The sequence below is a fragment of the Ovis canadensis genome, chromosome 21 (assembly GCF_042477335.2).
Source record: "Ovis canadensis isolate MfBH-ARS-UI-01 breed Bighorn chromosome 21, ARS-UI_OviCan_v2, whole genome shotgun sequence".
NCBI classification, from domain to species: domain Eukaryota; kingdom Metazoa; phylum Chordata; class Mammalia; order Artiodactyla; family Bovidae; genus Ovis; species Ovis canadensis.
In genome coordinates, this window is record NC_091265.1 from 17,302,992 (window position 1) to 17,326,554 (window position 23,563).

The following is a 23,563-nucleotide window of genomic DNA, read 5'->3' on the forward strand; positions in this document are numbered from 1 at the left end:
ACAGATATTATACAGAAATAAATAGATCATAAGAGACTACTATGAACAATTATAAATTAGCAAATTGGACAACCTATATGAAATAGATAAATTCCTAGAAACATACAATCTACCAAGACTGAATCATAATGAAATAAAAAAGCTAAACAGACTGACTGCTAATAAGGAGACTGGAACAGTAATCCAAAACCTCCCAACAAACAAGAGTCTGGAACCAGAATGCTTCACTGGTGACATTTACCAAACAGTCAAAGAATACCATCATTCTCAAACTCTTAAAAAAAAAAAAAAAAAGGACGGAACTCTTCCAAACTCATTTATGAAGCCAGCATTACCCTGATACTGAAATCAGGTAAGAATGCCACAAGAAAAGAAAATTACCTGGTGAACGCAGATGCAAAAATCCTCAACAAAACATTAAATTCAACAGGCATACACTGTGATCAGCGAGATGCAAGGATGGTTCAATAGCCACAGACCAGTCATTGTGACATGTCACATAGACAAAATAAAGGACAAAAATCATGTGATCATCTCAATAGACAGATGCAGAAAAAGCATTTGACAGCATTTGACAAAATTCAACATCCATTTATGAAAACAATCCCTCAACAAAGTGGGTATAGAGGGAACATACAAAAGTACTTCAACGTAGTAAAGGCCACATATGATAAGCCTACATCATACTCAAAGGTGAAAAATTGAAATATTTTCCTCTAAGATCAGGAATTGGAAGTCCTAGCCAGAGCAATTAGGCAAGAAAGAGAAATAAAAGGCGTCCAAATTGGAAAAGAAGAAGTAAAACTATTACTATATTCATATGACATAATATGTTTATGTGTGTGTGTATATATATATATATATATATATATATATATATATATAAAACCCTAGAGACTACATCAAAAACTAACAAATTTGGTAAAGTTGCAGGATACAACATCAATACACAAGAACTTGCTTATTTAAATAAACTAATAATGAAATATTAGAAAGAGAAGTAAACAATTCCATTTATGATTACATCAAAAAGAAGAAAATACCTAGCAATAAATTTATCAAGGAGGTGGAAGATCTGTATATTTTAAACTATAAAACATTAAAGAAATTAAAAATGATACAAATAAATGGACAGATGTCCCATGCTCACAAACTGAAAGAATGAATACTGTTAAAACGGCCACACCACCCAAATCAATCTACAGATGTAATGCAATCCCTATCAAAATCCCCATACCGATGGAATTTTTCACATAAATAGGACAAATAGTCCTAAAATTTATATAGAACCATAAGAGACCCCTTAAATAGCTAAATCAGTCTTGAGAAAGAATAAAGTTGAAGGTATCATACTCTAAAATTTCAAACTATGTTACAAGCAATAATAATTTAAACAGTACGATATTCACAGGAAAGCAGACACACAGATCAATGGAACAAAATAGAGAGTCCAGAAATAAACCCACATATACATGGTCAAAGAATGGGGAAAGAACAGTCTTTTCAATAAATGGTGTTGGAAAAATTGGAGAGCCACATGCAAAAGATTGAAACTGGACCAACACTGTAACACCATGAACAAAAATCAACTTAAAATGAATTAAAGACTTGGGTGTAACACCTGAAACCATAAAATTCCTAAAAGAAAACATAGGTGGTAAAGCTCCTTGACATATGCCTTGATGATGATTTTTGGAATCTCACACCAAATGCAAAAATAAACAAGTGGGGCTACAACAAACTAGAAAGTTTCTGTATTGCAAAGGAAATCAACAAAAGAAAAAGGGAGGAAATATTTGCAAATACTCAGAATAAATCAAGAACTCAGACAACTTAATACACAAAAAGTGATTTAAAAATGAGAAGATCTGAATAGACACTTTTCCAAAAAAAGACATACAGATGCCCAAAAGACACATGAAAAGATGCTCTACATCATTAATCATTAAACATAATGCAAATTAAAACCATAATGAGATTATCACCTCATGTGCTAGAATGGCTATTATCCAAAAGACTAGAAATAAAAAGTATTGACAAGGATATGGTAAAAAGAACCCTGGTATACTGTTGGTGGAAATGTAAATTGGTACAGTTTCTATAGAAGACAGTATGAGGTTTCCTCAAAAAATTAGAAATAGAACTATCATACAATTTAGCAATTCTATTTCTGGCCATTGATCTGAGGAAAATGACAATACTAAATTGAAAAGATACACACATCCTCATGTTCATGAAAACATTATTTACAATAGCCAAATTATGGAAAAATTATGTCCACTGGTGGATAGACAGATACAGAAAATGAGGCATGCATGTGTATACGTGTGTGTGTGTTCACATACATACACACATGGAATACTACTCAGTCACAAAAAAGAATGATATCCTGTCATTTGCAACAACCTGAATGAAACTTGAGGGTATTATGTTACGTGAAATAAGTCAGGCACTGGAAGACAAATACCATATATACTCTCTTATATGTGGAATCTAAGATACAGATATGAAAATGAAAGTGTAAGACAGTCAGGTCCAACTCCTTGTGGCCCCATGGACTATACAGTCCATGGAATTCTCCAGGCCAGAATACTGGAATGGGTAGCCATTCCCTTCTCCAGGGGATCTTCTCAACCCAGGGATCAAACCCAGGTCTCCTGCATTGCAGGCAGATTCTTTACCAGCTGAGCCACCAGGGAAGCCCAAGAACACTGGAGTGGGTAGCCTATCCCTTCTCCCGCGGATCTTCCCGACCCAGGAATGTAGATATATATGTATAAAATCGGGTTCATAGATACAGATAACAGACTCATGGCTGCCAGAGGCTAGGAGAAATGGGTAAAAATAATGACAAACATAGAGTTTAGCTCTCCTCTGGTGGCTCACAGACCCCACGTGAACATCACACACTGCACTGCAGAAACAAGATTAGAGCCCGAGGGAGAGGCTCCAGGAGAGCTCCCGGAACCCATTTTCACAGACGTGTCTGTGCTCTCAGTCTGTTCTTTAGCCAACCGTCCCTCCTCAAACAGTAAAGGAAAAATTTATCACCTCATGATTTTCAGGCCATAGCTTCATGGTTGCCCTTGGTCCAAATTAATTATTAAATTATAGTTAAAGTAACTTTTTCTCAAGCACTTTTTTTGTTGTCCAAAAAATATAATTTATTGTCACCATGAGGTTTGCTGACATAGAGGCGCTGCAGTGCCTATTTTTACTGTATACCCAAGGTGGGGGCTCATATTCAGTCCATTCTTCACTCTCATTTGTGATAAGCTTAGTGTTAGGATGTGGAGGAAGTATATATCCCCTATTCCAATAAAGCATGCCTAAATGTACCTATAATGGCTTTATCCTAAAGCCTTCATCATAATAATCAAAGAAAGAAGTTTATAGAAATAAAATGCAATGTCACAACTTTCAAGTCTCTATCAATGTTTTTAAGAAGTCTAAGTCTCATTCTTAAGTTCTAAAGAGAATGGAAGTTCTGTTAAAAAGCCTTCATTACAGATAAAGTTTTTCTTGAAACTTCTCTATAATTATTCACATTCTAAGTAACATCTTGGTTCACAGATCAAATGAGGTAAACAGACGAAATGTTAGCAAGCAATAACCCTCTTTCTTCAGAGTGATCTCTATAATCACCTGAAAGTTTAAATAATTATCTGAAAAATAATTTCATGTTAATACATAGAAACATATGGTACAATTAATAGTAAATAAAAGCTTACACATGCATTAGCTTAGATTCCTTTTTGTTTTTTATATTTCCTTTCTTAAGCCTATGGGAGAGGCTGAAATTAAAGTATATCTAGACATCTTATTAAGCCACTGAAAAAGAATAAACTCCAAATCTAATTTGTATCTAAAGTATACAGTTATCCCATTTTCAAAATCTAAAATTACCCTTGGTACTTTTTTTGATTACTTAAACATTTAATTATTGATTTCCACCAATAACCATAGCTTGGAATCCATAAGCCAATCTCTGTTAATTAAAATTCCCTCCTGCCAAAAGGTCTATTTAATGAAAGACTATAGAGTTAGTACATATGAGGACAGTCATTTTACTCTTTTTCTATTACAACTACAGCCAGCTATTTCACTAGATCCTAAAAGTAGAGTATTAGGCAAACACTGATAAAATCTGTTTTTTCCAATGCTAGGAAACTAAGAAATACACTGTTTCCTAAATAGTGGAAATTTCTAATGAAACTTGAGTGCCAGCTTGTTCCGATAACTTCCTAATCAGTATCTGCAGAGCTGCTGAACTCTGGGCTTCTCTATCCAACTACCTAGTCAACACTGACATTCCCACAGGGTATCTATACACATCTCAGTCTTTACAAGTTCAAAACAGAGTGAGAGACTCCTTGTGCTACAAACCTGCTCCCACTCCAGTCCATCCATCTCTTTAATTGACACCACTGCTACAGTTGCTCCAGATAAAAACCCTTCATGATCCTGGATTTGTGTTTTCCTCAAACTCCAGAACAACAGTTTCATCAGCACTGCCTCCAGTATTCTAAATCCTGACCACTTCTCACAATATCCAGTGATAAAACCCTAGTCTGAGTCATCCTTACCACATGTCTGCCTCCATCCTTATCGCCTATGTGGCTGGCTGGCTCCTCAACCTCCCTCCTCCCTTTCCTCCATGCTAACAGAGCTCCAGTGTGCTATTCAGTATGGAACTATGTCTGGCTGAGAATATGGCTACATTTCCCAGTTTCCCCTGAAGCTGTGCTTGGCCATGTAACAAAAGCTGGCCTATGAAATCTAAGTGGAAGTTATCACGAAGCTGTTGAAAGAGGCCACAGCAGTTGCTGTTGATGTTCCACACATCTCTCATGCTCACCACTTCCAGGCACTAAGCCTGATTTCCAGCGGACAGAACCTGCATTTCTTTGCCTGAGTGATTCTCTTCCTCTTTGACTCCTGTGTGATAGACAGGTCAGAAGTGATGGGGAATTGAAGCCCTTCTGGGAGCAACCTTCAACCAATAACTGTTGGCTACTGGTGTATAATCTCTCACCTGCTTCTTGGATGGAATAACTCTAAGGGGTGTGCCTTATACAGTGTTTCAGAATTTCCCCATCAGGGTTTTGCCCCAGTCACCCTCAGCCATAACTTGGTTTGATAACTTGCCCTTCCTTGTTTCAGTTCCTCAATCCTGTAGGTGATAGGCTGAAAAATGGCCCCCAAAGATATCAGATCTGAATCCCTGAAACCTATAAATGTTATTTATTTGGAGGAAAGTTATTTGTCTAAATTAAGTGTCTTGAGATGGGGAGATTATCCTATATTATCTGGGTGGGCCCTAAGAAAGAGGCAGAGGGAAATCTGACACACCCAGGAGAAGGGGATATGAAGATGAACCCAAGAGAGAGGTGGAGGTGCTGGCCTTAAGGATCAGAGTGATGTAGCCACAAGCTAAGGAATGCCGGCAGTTACCCGAAGCTTGAAGAAGCAAGGAACAGCTTCTCCCTAGAGCACTCAGAGGGAATGTAGTCCTGTTGACATCATGATTTTAGCCCAGTGATACTGACTTCAGATCTTTGGACCACAGAACTGCGACTGAATAAGTTTTGATTGTTTTAAACCACCAAGTTTATGATACAGCAGTCATAGGAAACTAATAGTCCATACTTTCATCTCCCAAATAAACAACTTGTATCCACATCTTTATTTCACAGCTTTGGCTTCTGTAGAAGCTTCAAATTAAATGCTGGCAGTGCTCTTCTGCATTTACTCACCGCCCTTCCTCTGCTCCCTTCCTCGAGGCAGATGTGCAGCTGGAGGCGGTTCAACCATCTTGCAATCATAAGGTGATGCCAAACAATAAAGCCACACACTGGGGGTAATAAAGCAGGAAGATACATCTAGACCTGCACATACAGCTAATTATCTGAGCTTCACTTGGATATATAACAGGCATCTCCAACCAAGCCTGCATTTTCTCGTCTCCCTTATTTTAATAAATGACAATCTTATTATTCCAACTGATGGGCCAGAAGTCCACTATCTCATTTCCTTCCTGCTCACCCCATATCCAGTCTATGATTTCTAAATATTATCAGCTCTTCTGTCACAGCCTCCCCATTTGTCACTATTTCTACCAACCTGATCCAAATCACTGCCATCTCCCACTGAGTTGGTCCAATTTGTCTTTTTCTCCTGCCCTTGCTTTGCAACAGCCTAGTCTTCACATAGCAACCAGAGCGAGCCTTTCAAAACATTAAGTCAGAAAATGTCACTGCTTTACTCAAAGTCTTCCAAGGACTTCCCATCCCACACAGTGAAATCTAAAGTCTTTACCAGGTCTGCAAAGGCCTATTTGCCTCTCTGATGTTCCTCCTCCAAACACGCTGGCCTTTTTGTTGTTGTTCCTTCAAAAGACTAAGCATGCTCCTGCCCCAGAACCTTTGCTTTTGCTATTCCCTCTGTCTGGAAGGCCACCCCCAGGATGTCCATACAAAGACAGTTCTCTTCAAATGTCACCTTACCAGGTTTACTTTGTAACTCTCTAGCCCCATAACCTGCAGAACCTTTCCTCAGAGCAGTCATCACCACCCCCTGATAGAACATATCCTCTTTGGTGGGTGATAATCTGTCCCCCTGTTCCACTGTGAGCTGCACGAATCCCTGATGGTGCCCTACAGCCACAGCATAGCTGTGAACTGCCAACCTCCAGAAAGATGAAACCCCTAACGTGTCTGTGTACTGTGCTCTAAGACTCTGGGTCTTATTTGAATGCTGTGTTTAACGCCTTTCCTGAGAAGGCTCCGGCAGAGGAGTGGGCACTACCTCATCACTGCCAGGCAGGGAACCCCACGCCCCTGCCTGCACCTCTGCTGCTACTTGGGGACGGGACTCGCGTCCCTGCTAGGTGGTGGGATTCAGGCAGCCCCCTGGCCAGGGGCCAACACCAGCACAGCAGACGGCAGGGTGCCTCCGTGGCCCCAGGGACACTGCAGAAGGCGGGCGGCCTTGTTACCATCCACCCCTCAGAGGGCCCTGCTGTTCCTTGCCACTGTGAGTGTGTACGACGCTGCAGATCTCCCCTGGGACTGTCCACGAGCTGAGATCCAGTGTGGGCGTCCAGGGCTCCGGGGTCACAGCACCCCACTCTGCAGCTTCTCGCCTGATGGGGACAGACCACAACCGTACTCTGACCGGCTGTCCTTACGAGTCAGCTATTTTGCTGATCCACCCAGTTTTCATGTTCTTGAACTTTTTAAAAGTAGTATATAACTTGAAAACAATAAGATTAGCATAAGATATTTGCATTTATTTCTCTTTTATTAGAGAAAAACTGGAAGCCATTTCCCTGCATGATTCTATAAGGCAGCTGGCTCTGTTAAGCTCTTTTTGTGCATAGCTTTTACATGAATGCTGTCTAATGAAACCACTTCCTCCCCCCACACCCCCACCAGGGAAGAGAACTAACAAGCTTCTGTCCCCACCCCGTTCATGTTCTGGCACCTCTCCGTTTTACCAATTCCCTGACAAGAGGTTCGCAAGCATTCCAAAGTGCCAGGTCACTGAATGCCTGGAATGTCAGGTCAGGCTGAGTGTGCCCAGGTCCTGATAGATATGCCTGGGTTTACACATATCATGGCTTTGTCCTTTTTTAAAAAAAAAAAAGTAACTTGTAACTAATACAATTAATGTTTTGTAAACACTGTCCTATAAAAAGTACTGCCTCACAGAGAGGTAATTAACAAGATATAAGACTTATATCTTATGCATTGATCTTGTTCATAGAATCTTGTCAAATCCTTTCTGAAGGATTTGTCAAATCCTTGTCAAATCTTTCTGAAAGAATTAACAATTCTTTCAGACGAATCTTTCTCTCCCCTCCCTTTCCTTCCTCCCTCTATTGCCTTCCTTCCCTCCCCTTCTGAAGTGTTTTCCTCTCCTTTCAAAATCACTCACTGAATTCTTACAATCACTTACCACTTTGCTAACATTTCAGGATCTAACTTCAAACTCTGAGATATCAAAATTTTATTCTAGGTTGGGCTTCCCTGGCGGCTCAGACTGTAAAGAATCCGCCTGACATCAGGAGACCAGGGTTCGATCCTTGGGTCGGGAAGATCCCCTGGAGGAGATGGTTACCCACTCCAGTGTTCTTGCCTGGAGAATCCCATGGACAGAGGAGCCTGGCAGGCTACAGTTCATGGAGTCGCAAAGAATCAGACATGACTGATTGATTAACACTTTCACTTTTTCACCACTTTGCTTTGCTTCTTCAGAGAAATAAGAAAGAAGAACTTGTCAAATATGATTACTCTGGAAAGGAATGTGTGCATTTTGTGGAAAATAAAGTATGATGGAGGGAGAATAAGATACCACGAGAGTCAATCAAATTAGAAAGAATTTTCAGTATGCAAAAATAATAAATTACAATTTACTCAACTACAAGTATATATTGACTAATATTAGAATTTTTACAAACTAATTAAAACTGTATTCGACTCATAGGAAACAGGCAAGTAAAGTTGTGATTATGAATATCTCTCAGAGGGAAGGGCCACTGAAGGTTTAGAAAGTTGTTCACACAGAAGAACAATCCTTTGAAGGGTTTTTCTGAACTCTGATGTGAGAATGTGCTTTAATATTCATCTGCCTTGGTCTCTGAAAATACGACTTTCACAGCAGATAAAAAATTTTGGTAAATCGTGTAGCACCTAGATTTTTAGAAAGGATTTGACAAGATTCTATGAACAAGATCAATGCATAAGATATAAGTCACAGAGTAAAAAGAAATAAATGATTCAGTAGAGAAAATGAGACTCTTGATTGAAGATGGAGGAACAAACAAATTTTGCTTCCTTCCCAAATCCTACTAAAATAAAGCAAAAGAATATTTTTAACCTAAAAGGTTAGACCTACAAGGACAAAACAAAGGAGCTGGTACTGGAGAAAACCAAGAAGCAACCTATTAAGTATTTCTGGAAGTCAGGGGTGAATGCTGGCTGCCCAACTTACACCCTGTAAGCAGAAGAATTTAGAATCATGTTCTCTGGAAACTGAGCAGCCTGAGACAGAGAGACTAGCCTAATGACCAGACAGCAAAGACCCTGGTCAACAAGCCCTGCTCATGTACACTGGGGCTTCTTGTCAGCTTTTGATGCCATTATTCTTAAATAGAAGCAAGCAGTCAGAGATCACAGACATCTGATGAAAGCGGTTCACACAGCGAGGTCTTATACAAGTGGAAAGACATTATTTGAAGAAAATTACATAGAAAGGGGAAAAGTTCAAAAAATTTTATAATTAGGATACTCGAAGTATTATCTCCAGGAAAAAACAAAATGTGCAAGAAAGGAAAAGCAATCATGGTATACTGTGATATATGGCTCAGAGGTGAAGAGTATTTACAAAGCTGCTGCTGCTGCTGCTGCTGCTGCTAAGTCGCTTCAGTCGTGTCTGACTCTGTGCGACCCCACAGACAGCAGCCCACCAGGCTCCCCCGTCCCTGGGATTCTCCAGGCAAGAACACTGGAGTGGGTTGCCATTTCCTTTTCCAATGCATGAAAGTGAAGTTGCTTCAGTCGTGTCCGAGTCTGCAGCCCCACAGACAGCAGCCCACCAGGCTCCTCCATCCCTGGGATTCTCCAGGCAAGAACACTGGAGTGGGTTGCCATTTCCTTCTCCAGTGTGTGAAAGTGAAGTCACTCAGTCGTGTCAGACTCGTAGCGACCCCGGAGAACGGAGGAAAGGGAAGTGAGTGTGTGTCTGTATGTGCACATGTTCGCACACGCAGCAGGTAAGATTATGAAAAATAAGTATTGTGGATGTCAACAGATTATGATCGAAACTGAAATATCAAGAAGTAGCAACTTAAGGTTGTTATTTAGAGATATGGAATAAATATCAAAAGAGTCAGCCAAAAGAACTGAAAGTGGTTGCTTCTGGGGAGTGGAAAATGGGGGCAGGAACAGGGGACTGCATTTTTTCTTTTTTGGTAACAGTGATAACAAAATGGTTTTTTAAATTACATACATGAATAACTAAGTAAAGGGAAAATCTAGATAAGTGTTTTTCAGTTAGAAAAGGTATTTTAAAGAAATAATCCATCATATGTGCATTCACTTATACAAGGAAATGACATTTTTTCAAAACGTCACTCTAAAATTCAGACATTTGGAGACTCTACGTATGTGTTTTTATTGACCTTAGCATTGCTCAATACATTTGTAGAATTCCTATCTAGAAATTACCTTCAGAGATAAGTTTATTAAACACGAGATTTAATAATCTCAAATATATTAGACTACACAGCACATTGGATGTGGTCGTGCTGAGCCCTCAGGAAGTTGTAGCTGCACTGTAATTGGTGAACTGATTTCTTGGGAAAACCTAATTGATTTCTCTTTGAGAGTAGCAGAGGTTGGGCGAAAGGCTGGGCTGTGGAGCAGTTGGGGTTTGGAAAGTGACAAATTAAAAGATGTAAAGAGCTATACCCACAGAATGACTGACTATAAAGGAGTTAGTATAAGAAGCAAGAGATCACTTCAAACACTTCAACTTGTATTTTTAATGAGTCAATAGTGTATTATATTAATAAAGAAAAGCAATTTACTAAGTAAAAGGAACAATGAAATAAACATACAAAAAAATATTGGAAATAAAAACATTGTTGTCAATACTCAAAATCGCAAGAGAAGCAATTAAACAAACGAATGCAATCATTGCTGAAATAAAAATGAGAAAATGGAAGAAATTCCTCCAGAATGTAGAGCAAAAGATAAAATGATGGAAATTATGAAAAAAAGGAAAAAGATATAGGTGTTCTAGGAGATGAGAATGAAGCAAGATGGGGAGAATCATTAACCAAAGAAACAGAAGAAAAATTCACTGTGCTGAAAAGCTTTGAATCTTTAATAATAAAAGTGCTCACCAAATGCTTTGAAGGGATTGAAATGGATCTATACCAAGAAAGTTATCCTGGTAAATTTGTAGATTCCAAGGATAAACAGAAATCCCATAATTCTCAAGATGCTAAAAAAGAAAGAAAGAAAGGAAAAAACGAAAAAAAACTTGAGAGAGAATGAGACTGGTATTGGACTTTCCATGTAACACTTCACACTTCAAGGCCATGGGACTAATAACTCTTACAGAGTTCCTGTATGAGAGGAACAAGAAGACATCTGGACATGAAAAAAATTAAGAGGTATACCACCTCTGGTCATTTCTATTAAAGGCTACCTAAGGAAGTACTTCAGTCAAATTAAAAATGAATTTTAAAAAGTTTAAATTGAGAACAAGGAAGATTCTATAAAATAGTAATAACCAATGCAATCAAGTTTATAGCTGCTAAAGAGAATTCTTAAAAGAGGAATAAAATAATTAACATTATCCTATATGTAACCATTTATATACAAGTTAAAAGTCATCAGGACCAGAAATCCGGATTATTTCTTGGAGGTGGAATAAGCAAATGCAGAAGCAAAAACAGTACTAAAAGTGAAGTCTTACCAGGGTTGAGAGAGGGCGAAGCTACAGTTAAAATTCAGGAAGTCAGAAGAGGAATCCAATTTTAAATGTTTGTAAAAAATGTAAATTAACAATGTGTAAAATAGGACATAGAACTTGTAAGAGAATAAGAAGAAAACTAGATAATACTAGTGAATATTGGGAAAGCAAAACGGATTCAATGTTAATATATTAATGATTATAAAACCCTCTCTTTAATGGGTAAGGAGGTGGGAGGGGGATTCAGGATGGGGAACACATGTACATCCATGTCTGATTCATGTCAATATATGGCAAAAACCATTACAGTATTGTAAAGTAATTAGCCTCCAATTAAAATAAATAAAAAAAAATAAAATCCTCTTTAATTGCAAAGACCTTCCAAATGAGGCGTATACCTGCATTAAAGAAGCAGAAGATATTAAGAAGAGGTGGCAGGAATACATGGAAGAACTGTACAAAAAAGATCTTCACGACCAAGATAATCATGATGATGTGATCACTAATCTAGAGCCAGACCTCTTGGAATGTGAAATCAAGTGGGCCTTAGAAAGCATCACTATGAACAAAGCTAGTGGAGGTGATGGAATTCCAGTTGAGTTATTTCAAATCCTGAAAGATGATGCTGTGAAAGTGCTGCACTCAATTTGCCAGCAAATGTGGAAAACTCAGCAGTGGCCACAGGACTGGAAAAGGTCAGTTTTCATTCCAATCCCAAAGAAAGGCAATGCCAAAGAATGGTCAAACTACCACACAATTGCACTCATCTCACATGCTAGTAAAGTAATGCTCAAAACTCTCCAAGCCAGGCTTCAGCAATACATGAACCGTGAACTCCCTGATGTTCAAGCTGGTTTTAGAAAAGGCAGAGGAACCAGAGATCAAATTGCCAACATCTGCTGGATCATCGAAAAAGCAAGAGAGTTCCAGAAAAACATCTATTTCTGCTTTAGTGACTTTGCCAAAGCCTTTGACTGTGCGGATCACAATAAACTGTGGAAAATTCTGAAAGAGATGGGAATACCAGACCACCTGACCTGTCTCTTGAGAAATCTGTATGCAGGTCAGGAAGCAACACTTAGAACTGGACATGGAACAACAGACTGGTTCCAAATAGGAAAAGGAGTACGTCAAGGCTGTATATTGTCACCCTGCTTATTTAACTTATATGCAGAGTACATCATGAGAAACACTGGACTGGAAGAAGCACAAGCTGGAATCAAGACTGCCGGGAGAAATATCAATAACCTCAGATATGCAGATGACACCACCCTTATGGCAGAAAGTGAAGAGGGTCTAAAAAGCCTCTTGATGAAAGTGAAAGAGGAGAGCGAAAAAGTTGACTTAAAGCTCAACATTCAGAAAACGAAGATCACAGCATCTGGTCCCATCATTTCATGGTAAATAGATGGGGAAACAGTGGAAACAGTGACAGACTTTATTTTGGGGGGGCTCCAAAATCACTGTAGATGGTGACTGCAGCCATGAAATTAAAAGACGGGTTACTCACTGGAAGAAAAGCTATGACCAACCTAGACAGCATATTAAAAAGCTGAGACATTTCTTTGCTAACAAAGGTCCATCTAGTCAAAGCTAAGGTTTTTCCAGTAGTCATGTGTGGATGTAACAGTTGGACTATAAGGAAGGTTGAGTACTGAAGAATTGATGCTTTTGAACTGTGGTGTTAGAGAAGACTCTTGAGAGTCCCTTGGACTGGAAGGAGATCCAACCAGTCCATTCTAAAGGAAATCAGTCCTGAATACTCACTGGAAGGGCTGATGCTGAAGCTGAAACTCTAATACTTTGGCCACCTGATGTGAAGACCTGACTCCTTGGAAAAGACCCTGATGCTGGGAAAGACTGAAGGCAGGAGGAGAAGGGGTCGAGAGGATGAGATGGTTGGATGGCATCATCGACTCCATGGACATGAGTTTGAGCAAGCTACAGGAGTTGGTGATGGATAGGCAAGCCTAGTGTGCCACAGTCCATGGGGTCACAAAGAGTCAGACACAACTGAGTGACTGAACTGAACGGGTTTAGTGAGCTCCTGGGTCGGTGAGCAGGTGGAGGTGCTGGGACAGCAGTATACTCCTTTCCACGTACCTTATCCTATGCACCCTTTCCATCTGGATGCTCATCTGTACCCTTTAAATAAACTGGATGAAAGTAAGATTTTAAAGGTTAAGTGTTTCCCTGAGTTATGTGAGCTACTCTAGCAAATTAATCCTATCCAAGGAGGGGGTTATCTATAACTGTTTGGTCAGAAGCACAGGTGACAACCTAGACTTGCAACTGGAGTTTGAAGAGGGTGGCAGGAAGTCTTGTAGGATCAAGCCCTCAGCCTGCTGGGTCTGGTGATATTTCTGCATAGACAGTGTCAGAATTGAGCTGAATTGTAGGACTCCCAGCTTGTGTTCCAGAGAATTGCTTGGTTGGATCAGAAACCTCCACATATATGATGACCACAAGTGTCAGACGTGAAGTGTTTCTATGAAGGTAAAGGAGGCACACAGGGCAGAAAGACACAGGTTTTTCCCTACAAAGGGAGGAAAAGACTGAATTTTTTCCTTTATAAAAGGGATGAACAAGACTATTACAGGCTAAAGCAAGTTAAAAAGAAAACAGATGGCAATATCAGCAATGAAAAAGTAAAATTCAATTAGAAACCATTCACTCATATTTGTGAGATATTCTATATGGCTAAATCATACAATATACCAAGAAGATATAATATCTGTGAACCTCAATATATTGAGCAACAAAATATGGAAATACATAAAATAAAAACTATCTGAAATACAAGAAGAATTGGACAAAAATCACAATTATAGTAAAGATCTTACTTAAAATGTGACAGCTCAAATACACAAAAAAGGTAATAATGAATTTGAAAGGCACACAATTTGAACATAATAATTAAACAGTTTGATTATATATGTAAAACTTTTAAAACCTTTTTTCTTAAGCAAAAGAGAATATATATTTGCTTTCAATGCCTAAAGGACATTTATGAAAGTTGCTCACACAACAAATCATAAGAATAATCTTTATGAAACCAAAATATCATACAGGTCATATTCTATGACCATAGATGTAGGGGGTTTAAAAAGTAATGAATAAAAAAATAATTAAAACCTGAAGTTATATCTGGAAATTACGTCTCCCAAATATCTATGGAGTCAAAGAGGAAGTCAAAGTTGAAATAATAGACAATTTAAGAAAATGAGAGTGGGTACATTAATCCTATGGCCTGCAGCAAAGCTGAGCCCAAGAGGAACTCCAGCTTTAAATGCTTATATTATTCAAAGAAATCATGAAATCCAGAAATCATGAAAACAACTGAATCATATTTTCAACTCAGAAATCAGAGCAAGATAAGTAAAATAAAACATAAAATGACAAAGTAACAAGAATAGAAATTCAGGAATAATAGAAAAAAAGAAGAATGTAGACATGGTTCTCCTATAAAAAGCAGATTTTTTACTCATTCTATAATTATTTATGTTCTGGGCACACCACTCAAAAAACAAAACGGGCAAACTTACTTAAATGTGATCATTTCATTTAGAAGGCATTCAAGTTGATTATTATGGTACAAACACGTATACTGGGGAGGAAATCTTGGATAAACAAAAACCAAACCCTGTTATAAGCCAGAGGTCAGAGAATAATGGCTCACCCATGTCATAAATGCTCTATGTAAAAGCTCCCATCTGAGGCCTTTGCATTTTCTGTTCCTCCTGTTGGGAACTTTCTTCTCACAGACATAAAGCTCTGCTCGAACACCACCTTACCCGGGAATCCGTGTGTGAGCACCCCATTCACAGGCCACTTCTCCGTCCTCAGCCTGCTTATTCTTCCTCCTATCGCCACATGAAACATGTTTATATCTCCCACTAATGTACAAAGCCCTTTAGGAGTGTTCTCTGCCTTGTTCACCACTGTCTTCCTGGTGCTTAGACCAGTGACTGACTCATCATAGACTTTAGATAGATGTCAAATGAAGGTTGCCCCAAGAAACACCTACTGTTATGTAGACGACACCATTTGATATGCACATACTACATCCCTGATGAATGAGGTTTCATTATCTTCAAGATCTAAATTTTTACATATTTCTCAGTAGTGCATGGGACAGAGGCAAAGCCAACCTGGTTCTCCATCCTTTGGAGACCATGCTCAAGAAGGTGTGCTCCCGTGTGTGAGGCGGTGAGCTGCAGCTTCCACATGGAAACCTGCAGTAATTCTCATTCACTTCTGGTGTGCAACCACACTGTACCCAAACAAGCTCTATGGTTTCCTACTAAGTTTTGAGTTCCTTGAAGGCCTTTGTATGAGTCAGAGAGCTTAGTGTTGTGCCTGGCATACGGTCAGTCTTCCATACCTTTTCCCAAAAGAATGAATGATGAGAAATAGCAGTCTCCATGGCCTCAGATTTGCAGGAGTGAAGTGCTATCTGATACCCAGCCCGAGGTTTAAGACCTTCAGTCTGTATCTTAGTCTTCAGTGCCATTGTCATACCAGAGGTCTACCCCCTCTCAACCCAGAATCCTAGTCTGGCTGTGCTACGGACACCAGGCAGGCCACTCCCCACGTCTTTCTGCCATCCATTTACAGTGCAGCAAGGAATGCTGGGATTGGAGCCGGACTTATCTGAAATCAAATCCTACCTCCTCCAGTAACCTAGCTGTGTATTCTAGGGCAAGTTCCTGCTTTATTTCTCTTTCTTTCTACCTTTCTAAATTCAGTGCGACGGAGGCTGCTAGTTGTCCACTAATATCCATTCTTCTTCCTTTCACTGTGTGTGTGTGCGTGCTCAGTTGCTCAGTAGTGTTCAGCTCTTTGCAGCCCCATGGACTATAGCCTGCTAGGCTCCTCTGTGCATGGAATTTTCTAGGGAAGAATACTGGAGTGGGTTGCCATCTCTCACTCCTTTCATTACAGTTCCTCTAAACTTTAACTGACTACACAGCTGCCCAGTTAGAGACGACATTTCTCAGCCTTCCTTGCAGCTAGGTCTTGCCCAGGGCTACGCTCTGGCCAATGGGAAGTGAACAGAAGTGAGGCTTGCCACTTCCAGGTCATACTTCTAGGAGGACTGGTCTTCCTCTCTCCTCCTGCTCTTCGCTCTTCCCTCTGGCAGGAGCACGGTCATGATGATGGGACCTAAAGCAATCATTTTGGGCCCAGAGTTGGAAATCATGTAGTGAGGTGGGCAGAGCTGCCCTACCAGCCCTGGTCTGTTCATCTCTGACTTTGTATGTGAAACACAAATACTCTTCAGTCGTTTTTAAACCCCCGTATTTGGGGGTCTCTTTGTCAACAAGAAGTTAGAGCATACCAACCTCTAATACACTCAATTCTATGAGTTGTAGAACGAGGGCTATTCTGAGGAGGAGTATGCTGTGGAAGTTTATAAGGTATAGCTTATTGTCCAGACTTGTGCAGCTTTGCTTTAGCCTGATGTCAAAGTCACGGTCTGAGCAGGATAACTGAAAGTGAGATGCGTGAAGTGGTTTGACTAGTGTCGTGGTCACAGTCGATGTCAAGCATACAGTAACCACGATCCCACCCTCACTTTCTCTGCTCGCCCCCACCCTCCAAGTTCTGGGGGCTCAACCAGTGGTCAATTGGCTAATGAAACAGTAGAAAGAGGAACCTTTATGATGCTGGTGGCAAGGAAGGGGTCAGGACAGACATTTGTCAAAAAGAATTTACTTTTTTACAATGGCACATGTCATACAAACTCTCTTCCTTATTGCTTCCTGAAACTTTTGAGAAAATACCCAGTTCATGCTGCAGTTTTGAGGAGCTTCCTGGTGGCTTAGTTGGTAAAGAATTTGCCTGCGATGCAGAAGACCCAGCTTCAGTCCCTGGGTTGGGAAGATCCCCTGGAGAAGGGCATGATAACCCACTCGAGTATTCTTGCCTGGAGAATCCTGTGGACAGAGGAGCCTGCCCCATGAGATCACAGAGTCCAACACAACTGAGTGACCAACACACACACAAATCTGTCTGGAAGCTGTGCTTAAGTTTTGAGTCCAGTTTCAAAAGCAAACTTCCCTTGTGGCTCAGCTGATAAAGAATCTGACTGCAATGCAGGAGACCTGGGTTCAGTCCCTGGGTTGGAAAGAACCCCTGGAGAGGGGAAAGGCTACCCACTCCAGTATTCTGACCTGGAGAATTCCATGGAGTCACAAAGAGTCAGACATGACTGAGCGACTTTCATTTTCACTTTGTCAAGGGCAAGCCTAGAGGGTGCCTGGACACTCAGTACAGCAGAAAAGGAGCAAGCCAGCCAGAAGCTGTTGCATTGTGGACACGCAAGAGCATGTGAGGCCCATGTGGGTATCCATCACCCCAAAACACTGAAAAAAGTCACTAAAAGATGGAAAATGGTGATTTCTTAGTGCAGATCCATAGTCAAAACTGGAAAGACTCAAACTATAGATTCTTAATTAAAGTCATTTGAATTTCTCTCAACCTCCTCACCAAAAATAATTGCTACATCCTCCATGAATACTAAATTTCCAAATTCACATGCCATCAGGGAGATTTTGGCATTGTTAAGCACCAACTCATTAAAAAGAAATGTCTCAGCACTTACCCCAATGTATTATGGGTTTGGTTCTCCATGTCAAGAAACTGCTGCATCTGGTTTGTATTTCTTGATTTTTAAACCTGTGAGGGGGAAAAATGATCTAGATTCCTTAAGCGCTTACATTATTAACCTCTAAAACAAGAAAATTTTGCTACTGGCAAACCATGTTGTTCTATGAGTTTTTCTGGGTATTGGTTCCAACAAAATGTAAAAACTTGCACACGTGTGTGGGTGTGTGTGTCACATGTATTTATGACACTGGCTTAGTGGTGAGTTGAAATAGATCCTACTGACTGAGATGAACATTCATTTACTACCTACTGAACAACAGCTTGGTGCCAGGTACTCTGCAAAGAGCCAGCACATGAGGTGAGTAAAACCAATTCCTGCTCCAGACCACTCTGAGCTGAAGTACTCAAGATTTCCTTCCCTGTGGGTCCTCTAAGAGAAGCGAGTGAAGTCGCTCAGTCGTGTCTGAGTTTTTGCGGGTCATGGACTGTAGCCTACCAGGCTCCTCCTTCCATGGGATTCTCCAGGCAAGAGTACTGGAGTGGGTTGCAGTCTCCTTCTCCAGGGGATCTTCCCAACCGAGGGATCGAACCCAGGTCTCCCGCATTCCAGGCAGACGCTTTAACCTCTGAGCCACCAGGGAAGCCCAGGTCCTCTAAAGGTTTGCCGTTGTTTACTGCCCCTGCCTGGGTTTGGTTACAGTGAGTATACCATGAGGTTTAGGACAAAAAGGTTAAGAACTGCTCATAGACTGAAATCTTCCAGTTCCTCAGTGGCTTTGTAGGCACTGCTCACCCTTTTAACAAAATAAGGATGTTAGTACTTGCCTAAAGTGAAAGAAAAAAGTTTTCCCCAGCAACAAAGTTTAAATTAAAACATAACCTATGAGGATAAATAGTCAAGTATTGAAATGCACTTCAGCTTCTCTGAATGAAAGTTAAACCGCATTCAAGGCGGTAGAAAGAGAAAACTTGCAGGCTTAAGCCACCCTGAAAGGAATTTAAGAGAGATCCAAAACTGCGAGGGAGCGCAAGGGCAAGGAGTAGAAATGGGAACAGAAACTCGACCAGTACGTTCAGGTGAATGAGCTGATTTTCTAGGTTCTGAAATCCTTCACTTTAACATCTGGGAAAGTCAGGACAGACAAGCCAGGTGACTCGCTCAAAGTCACACACCTAGAATCACCTTCCAATTTAGAGCGAATCTGTCCTGAACTCGCAAGGTCGGACCGAGCCTGTCTCCACCCGGCCTGCGCCCGCGTCCCCACCCCAAGCCCGGGCAGCCCGTTAGGGCCCCGGGAGAAGCTGGGCCGGGCCGGGCTCTCGGGCGATTACCTGCGCCGCGCCGCGCTCTCCGGGTCTGAGGCCCCTCGAGTGGCAGCGCCTGGGCCTCTGGCAGCCGCGAGGGCCCGCACCCGCCGCCGGGCCCGCCTCCGCCCGCCGCCCGCGGTCGCCATGGAGACGCGGCCGCGAACCGCCGCGAGGCGGGGGAGGGGAGGGGGAGGGGCGGGGAGGGGAGGGGGAGGGGCGGGGAGGGGAGGGGGAGGGGAGGGGAGGGGAGGGGGAGGGGCGCGGGACGGGGAGGGAAAGGTGAAGGGGAGGGGAAGGGGGCGGACAGGGGGAGCCCGCGCCGCCCGCGGTACTGGTTTGGTGCTGGCTCAGTAGCCGCGGGGCTTCCCGGGGTCGCCCTCTCGGTCCTTTCCTCTCCGTGGGCCGCACGGCCGAGCCAAGTGTCCGGTACCCGACAGGAGTACAAGGAGGGCTTGTTGGATGAATGAATGAACCAAGGATCAGAGGAGCAAAGTTTAAACAGCTGCGGGCAGGAGAGTTCTGCATCCAAGCTCCTTAAATCCCTCTGGCCTCTCCCCTGCCCCCTCACCTCCTTGGGCTTCCCTTGTGGCTCAGCTGGTAAAGAACCCAGGTTCCATCCCTGAGTTGAGAAGATCCCCAGGCGGAAGGAACAGCTACCCATTCCAGTATTCTGGCCTGGAGAATTCCATGGACGTTACAGTCCGTGGGGTCGCAAAGACTTGGACACGACTGAGCGACTTTCACTTCACTTCTCTTCCCCCCCTCTTAACCACTTTTGAGATGAGGGAAAATAGACTTAGGACAAAGAGAGTTGCCTTTCTAGTCGCCGAAGTGTCCTCCAGCTGGCAAGAGCTGGATTTACTTCAACTGCATTGCTCAGTGCTCAGCTACTCTGGTCGTTCTAACAGAAGCAACTGCATCTGTCTTTCTAGTGGAGCACATTGGTCCCTCCAACAACTTCCAATGAGCCAGAGTAGACAATGTTACGTCCCTTTTAGGGAGAAGGAAATAGCTCCTAGTGGGGAAACCCGAACAGAACTCTGAGTGATTGATTCTAAATTCTTTTGTTCACTAGATTCTGAGAATAAGTGATGACTTGAGAAACCGATCATTCAAGGATGTCACAGTCGTGAGCATGTGAATTTCTGAGCCGTAAAGGCAACCAGGAAGGAAAACAATACATGTAATACTGCAGCCATTAGGCTGCAACCACTCCCTAAGATGAGCACTGAGAAAACACACACACACACACACACACACACACACACACAGGATACTGGGCCCAGATGCCTGAGATGCACATGAAAGAAATGAGTTCAGTGAGCCCAGACTGTTAACATCTTCCCATATATAGGAAAGCACTAAATTCCTTAACTTGGGAGATATGGTTTCATTTCATTAACAATAATCTCTTGATGGGGGCTTCCCTGGTAGCTCAGTGGTAAATAATCTGCCTGCCAATGCAGGAGACATAAGAGACTCATTTGATGCCTGGGTGGGAAAGATGAGGAAATGGTAACCCACTCCCGGATACTTGCCTGGGAAATCCCATGGACAGAGGAGACTGGCAGGCTACAGTCCATGGAATCACAAAACACTCAGACTTGACTTAGCAACAAAAACAACAAAATCTCTTGATGTTCATTTAAGATGCTGTCACCCAGGCTTGAGGTCCTAAAAATTCTCACCAAATAAAACATAACTCTCAACTTTTAGGTTCTGATTATTTTTTAAAGTTGACAGCAGAAGCTCTGTCGCATGGTTCTGATGTCGAAGAAACGATAGGAAAGAATACACACATACACTGTACATATACACACAGTTCAGTTCAGTTCAGTTCAGTTCAGTGGCTCAGTCGTGACCGACTCTTTGCGACCTCATGAATCCCAGCACGCCAGGCCTTCCTGTCCATCACCAACTCCCAGAGTTCACTCAGACTCACGTCCATCGAGTCAGTGATGCCATCCAGCCATCTCATCCTCTGTCGTCCCCTTCTCCTCTGCCCCCAAACCCTCCAGCATCAAAGTCTTTCCAGTGAGTCAACTCTGCATGAGGTGTCCAAAGTACTGGAGCTTCAGCTTTAGCATCATTCCTTCCAAAGAAATCCCAGGGTTGATCTCCTTCAGAATGGACTGGTTGGATCTCCTTACAGTCCAAGGGACTCTCAAGAGTCTTCTCCAACACCACAGTTCAAAAGCATCAATTCTTCGGTGCTCAGCTTTCTTCACAGTCCAACTCTCACATCCATACATGACCACTGGAAAAACCATAGCCTTGACTAGATGGACTTCAGTCGACAAAGTAATGTCTCTGCTTTTGAATATGCTATCTAGGTTGGTCATAACTTTTCTTCCAAGGAGTAAGCGTCTTTTAATTTCATGGCTGCAGTCACCATCTGCAGTGATTTTGGAGCCCCCCCAAAAATAAAATCTGACACTGTTTCCACTGTTTCCCCTGTTTCCCCATCTATTTCCCATGAAGTGATGGGACCGGATGCCATGATCTTCATTTTCTGAATGGTGAGCTTTAAGCCAACTTTTTCACTCTCCTCTTTCACTTTCATCAAGAGGCTTTTTAGATCCTCTTCACTTTCTGCCATAAGGGTGGTGTCATCTGCGTATCTGAGGTTATTGATATTTCTCCCAGCAATCTTGATTCCAGCTTGTGCTTCTTCCAGTCCAGCGTTTCTCATGATGTACTCTGCATAGAAGTTAAATAAGCAGGGTGACAATATATAGCCTTGACGTACTCCTTTTCCTATTTGGAACCAGTCTGTTGTTCCATGTCCAGTTCTAACTGTTGCTTCCTGACCTGCATACAGATTTCTCAAGAGGCAGGTCAGGTGGTCTGGTATTCTCATCTCTCTCAGTATTTTCCACAGTTTATTGTGATCCACACAGTCAAAGGCTTCGGCATAGTCACTAAAGCAGAAATAGATGTTTTTCTGGAACTCTCTTGCTTTTTCCATGATCCAGCGGATGTTGGCAATTTGATCTCTGGTTCCTCTGCCTTTTCTAAAACCAGCTTGAACATCAGGGAGCTCACGGTTCACGTATTGCTGAAGCCTGGCCTGGAGAATTTTGAGCATGACTTTACTGGCATGTGAGATGAGTGCAATATACACATTTTTTCCCACTGATTTACCATGAGTGATATTTTAAGCAATTAAATTTTATGTTTAAAAAGTATTCTAGCATCTATTTTAAGGACAGAATTCCTTCCCAGTTCTTTCAGTTGATTAATCTCTAATCCTTAAAGTTTTGTTTGCACTCCACTTTCATAATATTAACATTAATTGGCTACTTTAATATTGTTGTTGTTTAGTTGCTAAGTTGTGTCCCACTCTTTTACAACCCCATGGACTATAGCCTGCCAGGCTCCTCTTCCGCTGGATTTCCCAGGCAAGAACACTGGAGTGGGTTGCCAGTTCCTCCTCCAGGAAACTTGCCAATTCAGGGATCGAACCCTCATCTCCTGCACTGGCAGGTAGATCCTTTACCACCACGCCCAATATTTTAATAATTATTAAATACTAAAATAACATTAATTTAATACTGACCCAAATTCCTCCATCCAATTCCACCTCAATTTCAAAAAACCATTTGCTGTTTCTTGACAAATTGAGCTTCATAAATGAACTGTGTAGGGTAAGTCAGGTTATTAATTCTAATAAAGTGTTTCATAGCTTTCATTATGATTGAATGAAGAAAGTGATCATTTTATCTTAACTTGAAACGTTCCATTATTCTGTAAATCTTAGTCATATTCTCTATTCTTGTCTAAACTGAACAGGTCAATGTTTTATTCTGACCCAAGGAAGGGGAAAATAAAACTAGGAATGAAATTTAATGAAGTTTCAGGATGTCTAATATCACTCACTGTCATTTTTTACCGTTGGTATTTTCAGGATCATTGTTTCCTTATCTGCTCAGGTGTACCACGTGACGCATGTGTAACAGGTGTTATTACAGTTCCTTTTAGCAGATTAGGAACCTAAGGCTTAGAATTAAAAAAAAAAAATGTCCAAGAAGATGCATCTGGTTCAGTTCAAGTGCAGCCAAATTATGAATCAAGATCATCTTACTTCAAGTCCAGTGCTCTTCAAACTCTATCCAAAAATTAAGGTGGAGTGGGTTTCTTTAGCAGTCAGACTCTTGCA

The 23,563-nt window shown here is 41.5% G+C and overlaps 1 protein-coding gene across 8 annotated transcripts in view; it reads right to left on the reverse strand.

The window, feature by feature from the left end:
* The window catches only part of DEUP1 (deuterosome assembly protein 1), a 126,996-nt gene extending 107,412 nt beyond the window's left edge, over positions 1 to 19,584 (reverse strand). For 5 of the 8 annotated variants that reach the window (XM_069565176.1, XM_069565183.1, XM_069565179.1 and 2 more), the window contains exons 1-2: positions 19,429 to 19,584; positions 18,092 to 18,165 (exon numbers count right to left, since the gene is read on the reverse strand). In XM_069565176.1, coding sequence (XP_069421277.1) covers positions 18,092 to 18,138 — 47 coding nt within the window. In that variant the 5' untranslated portion in view covers positions 18,139 to 18,165; positions 19,429 to 19,584. The remainder of the gene's footprint in view (positions 1 to 18,091; positions 18,166 to 19,428) is intronic. The other 3 variants (XM_069565177.1, XM_069565182.1, XM_069565175.1) reach the window with 2 other exon arrangements.
* Positions 19,585 to 23,563: the final 3,979 nt, after the last annotated feature.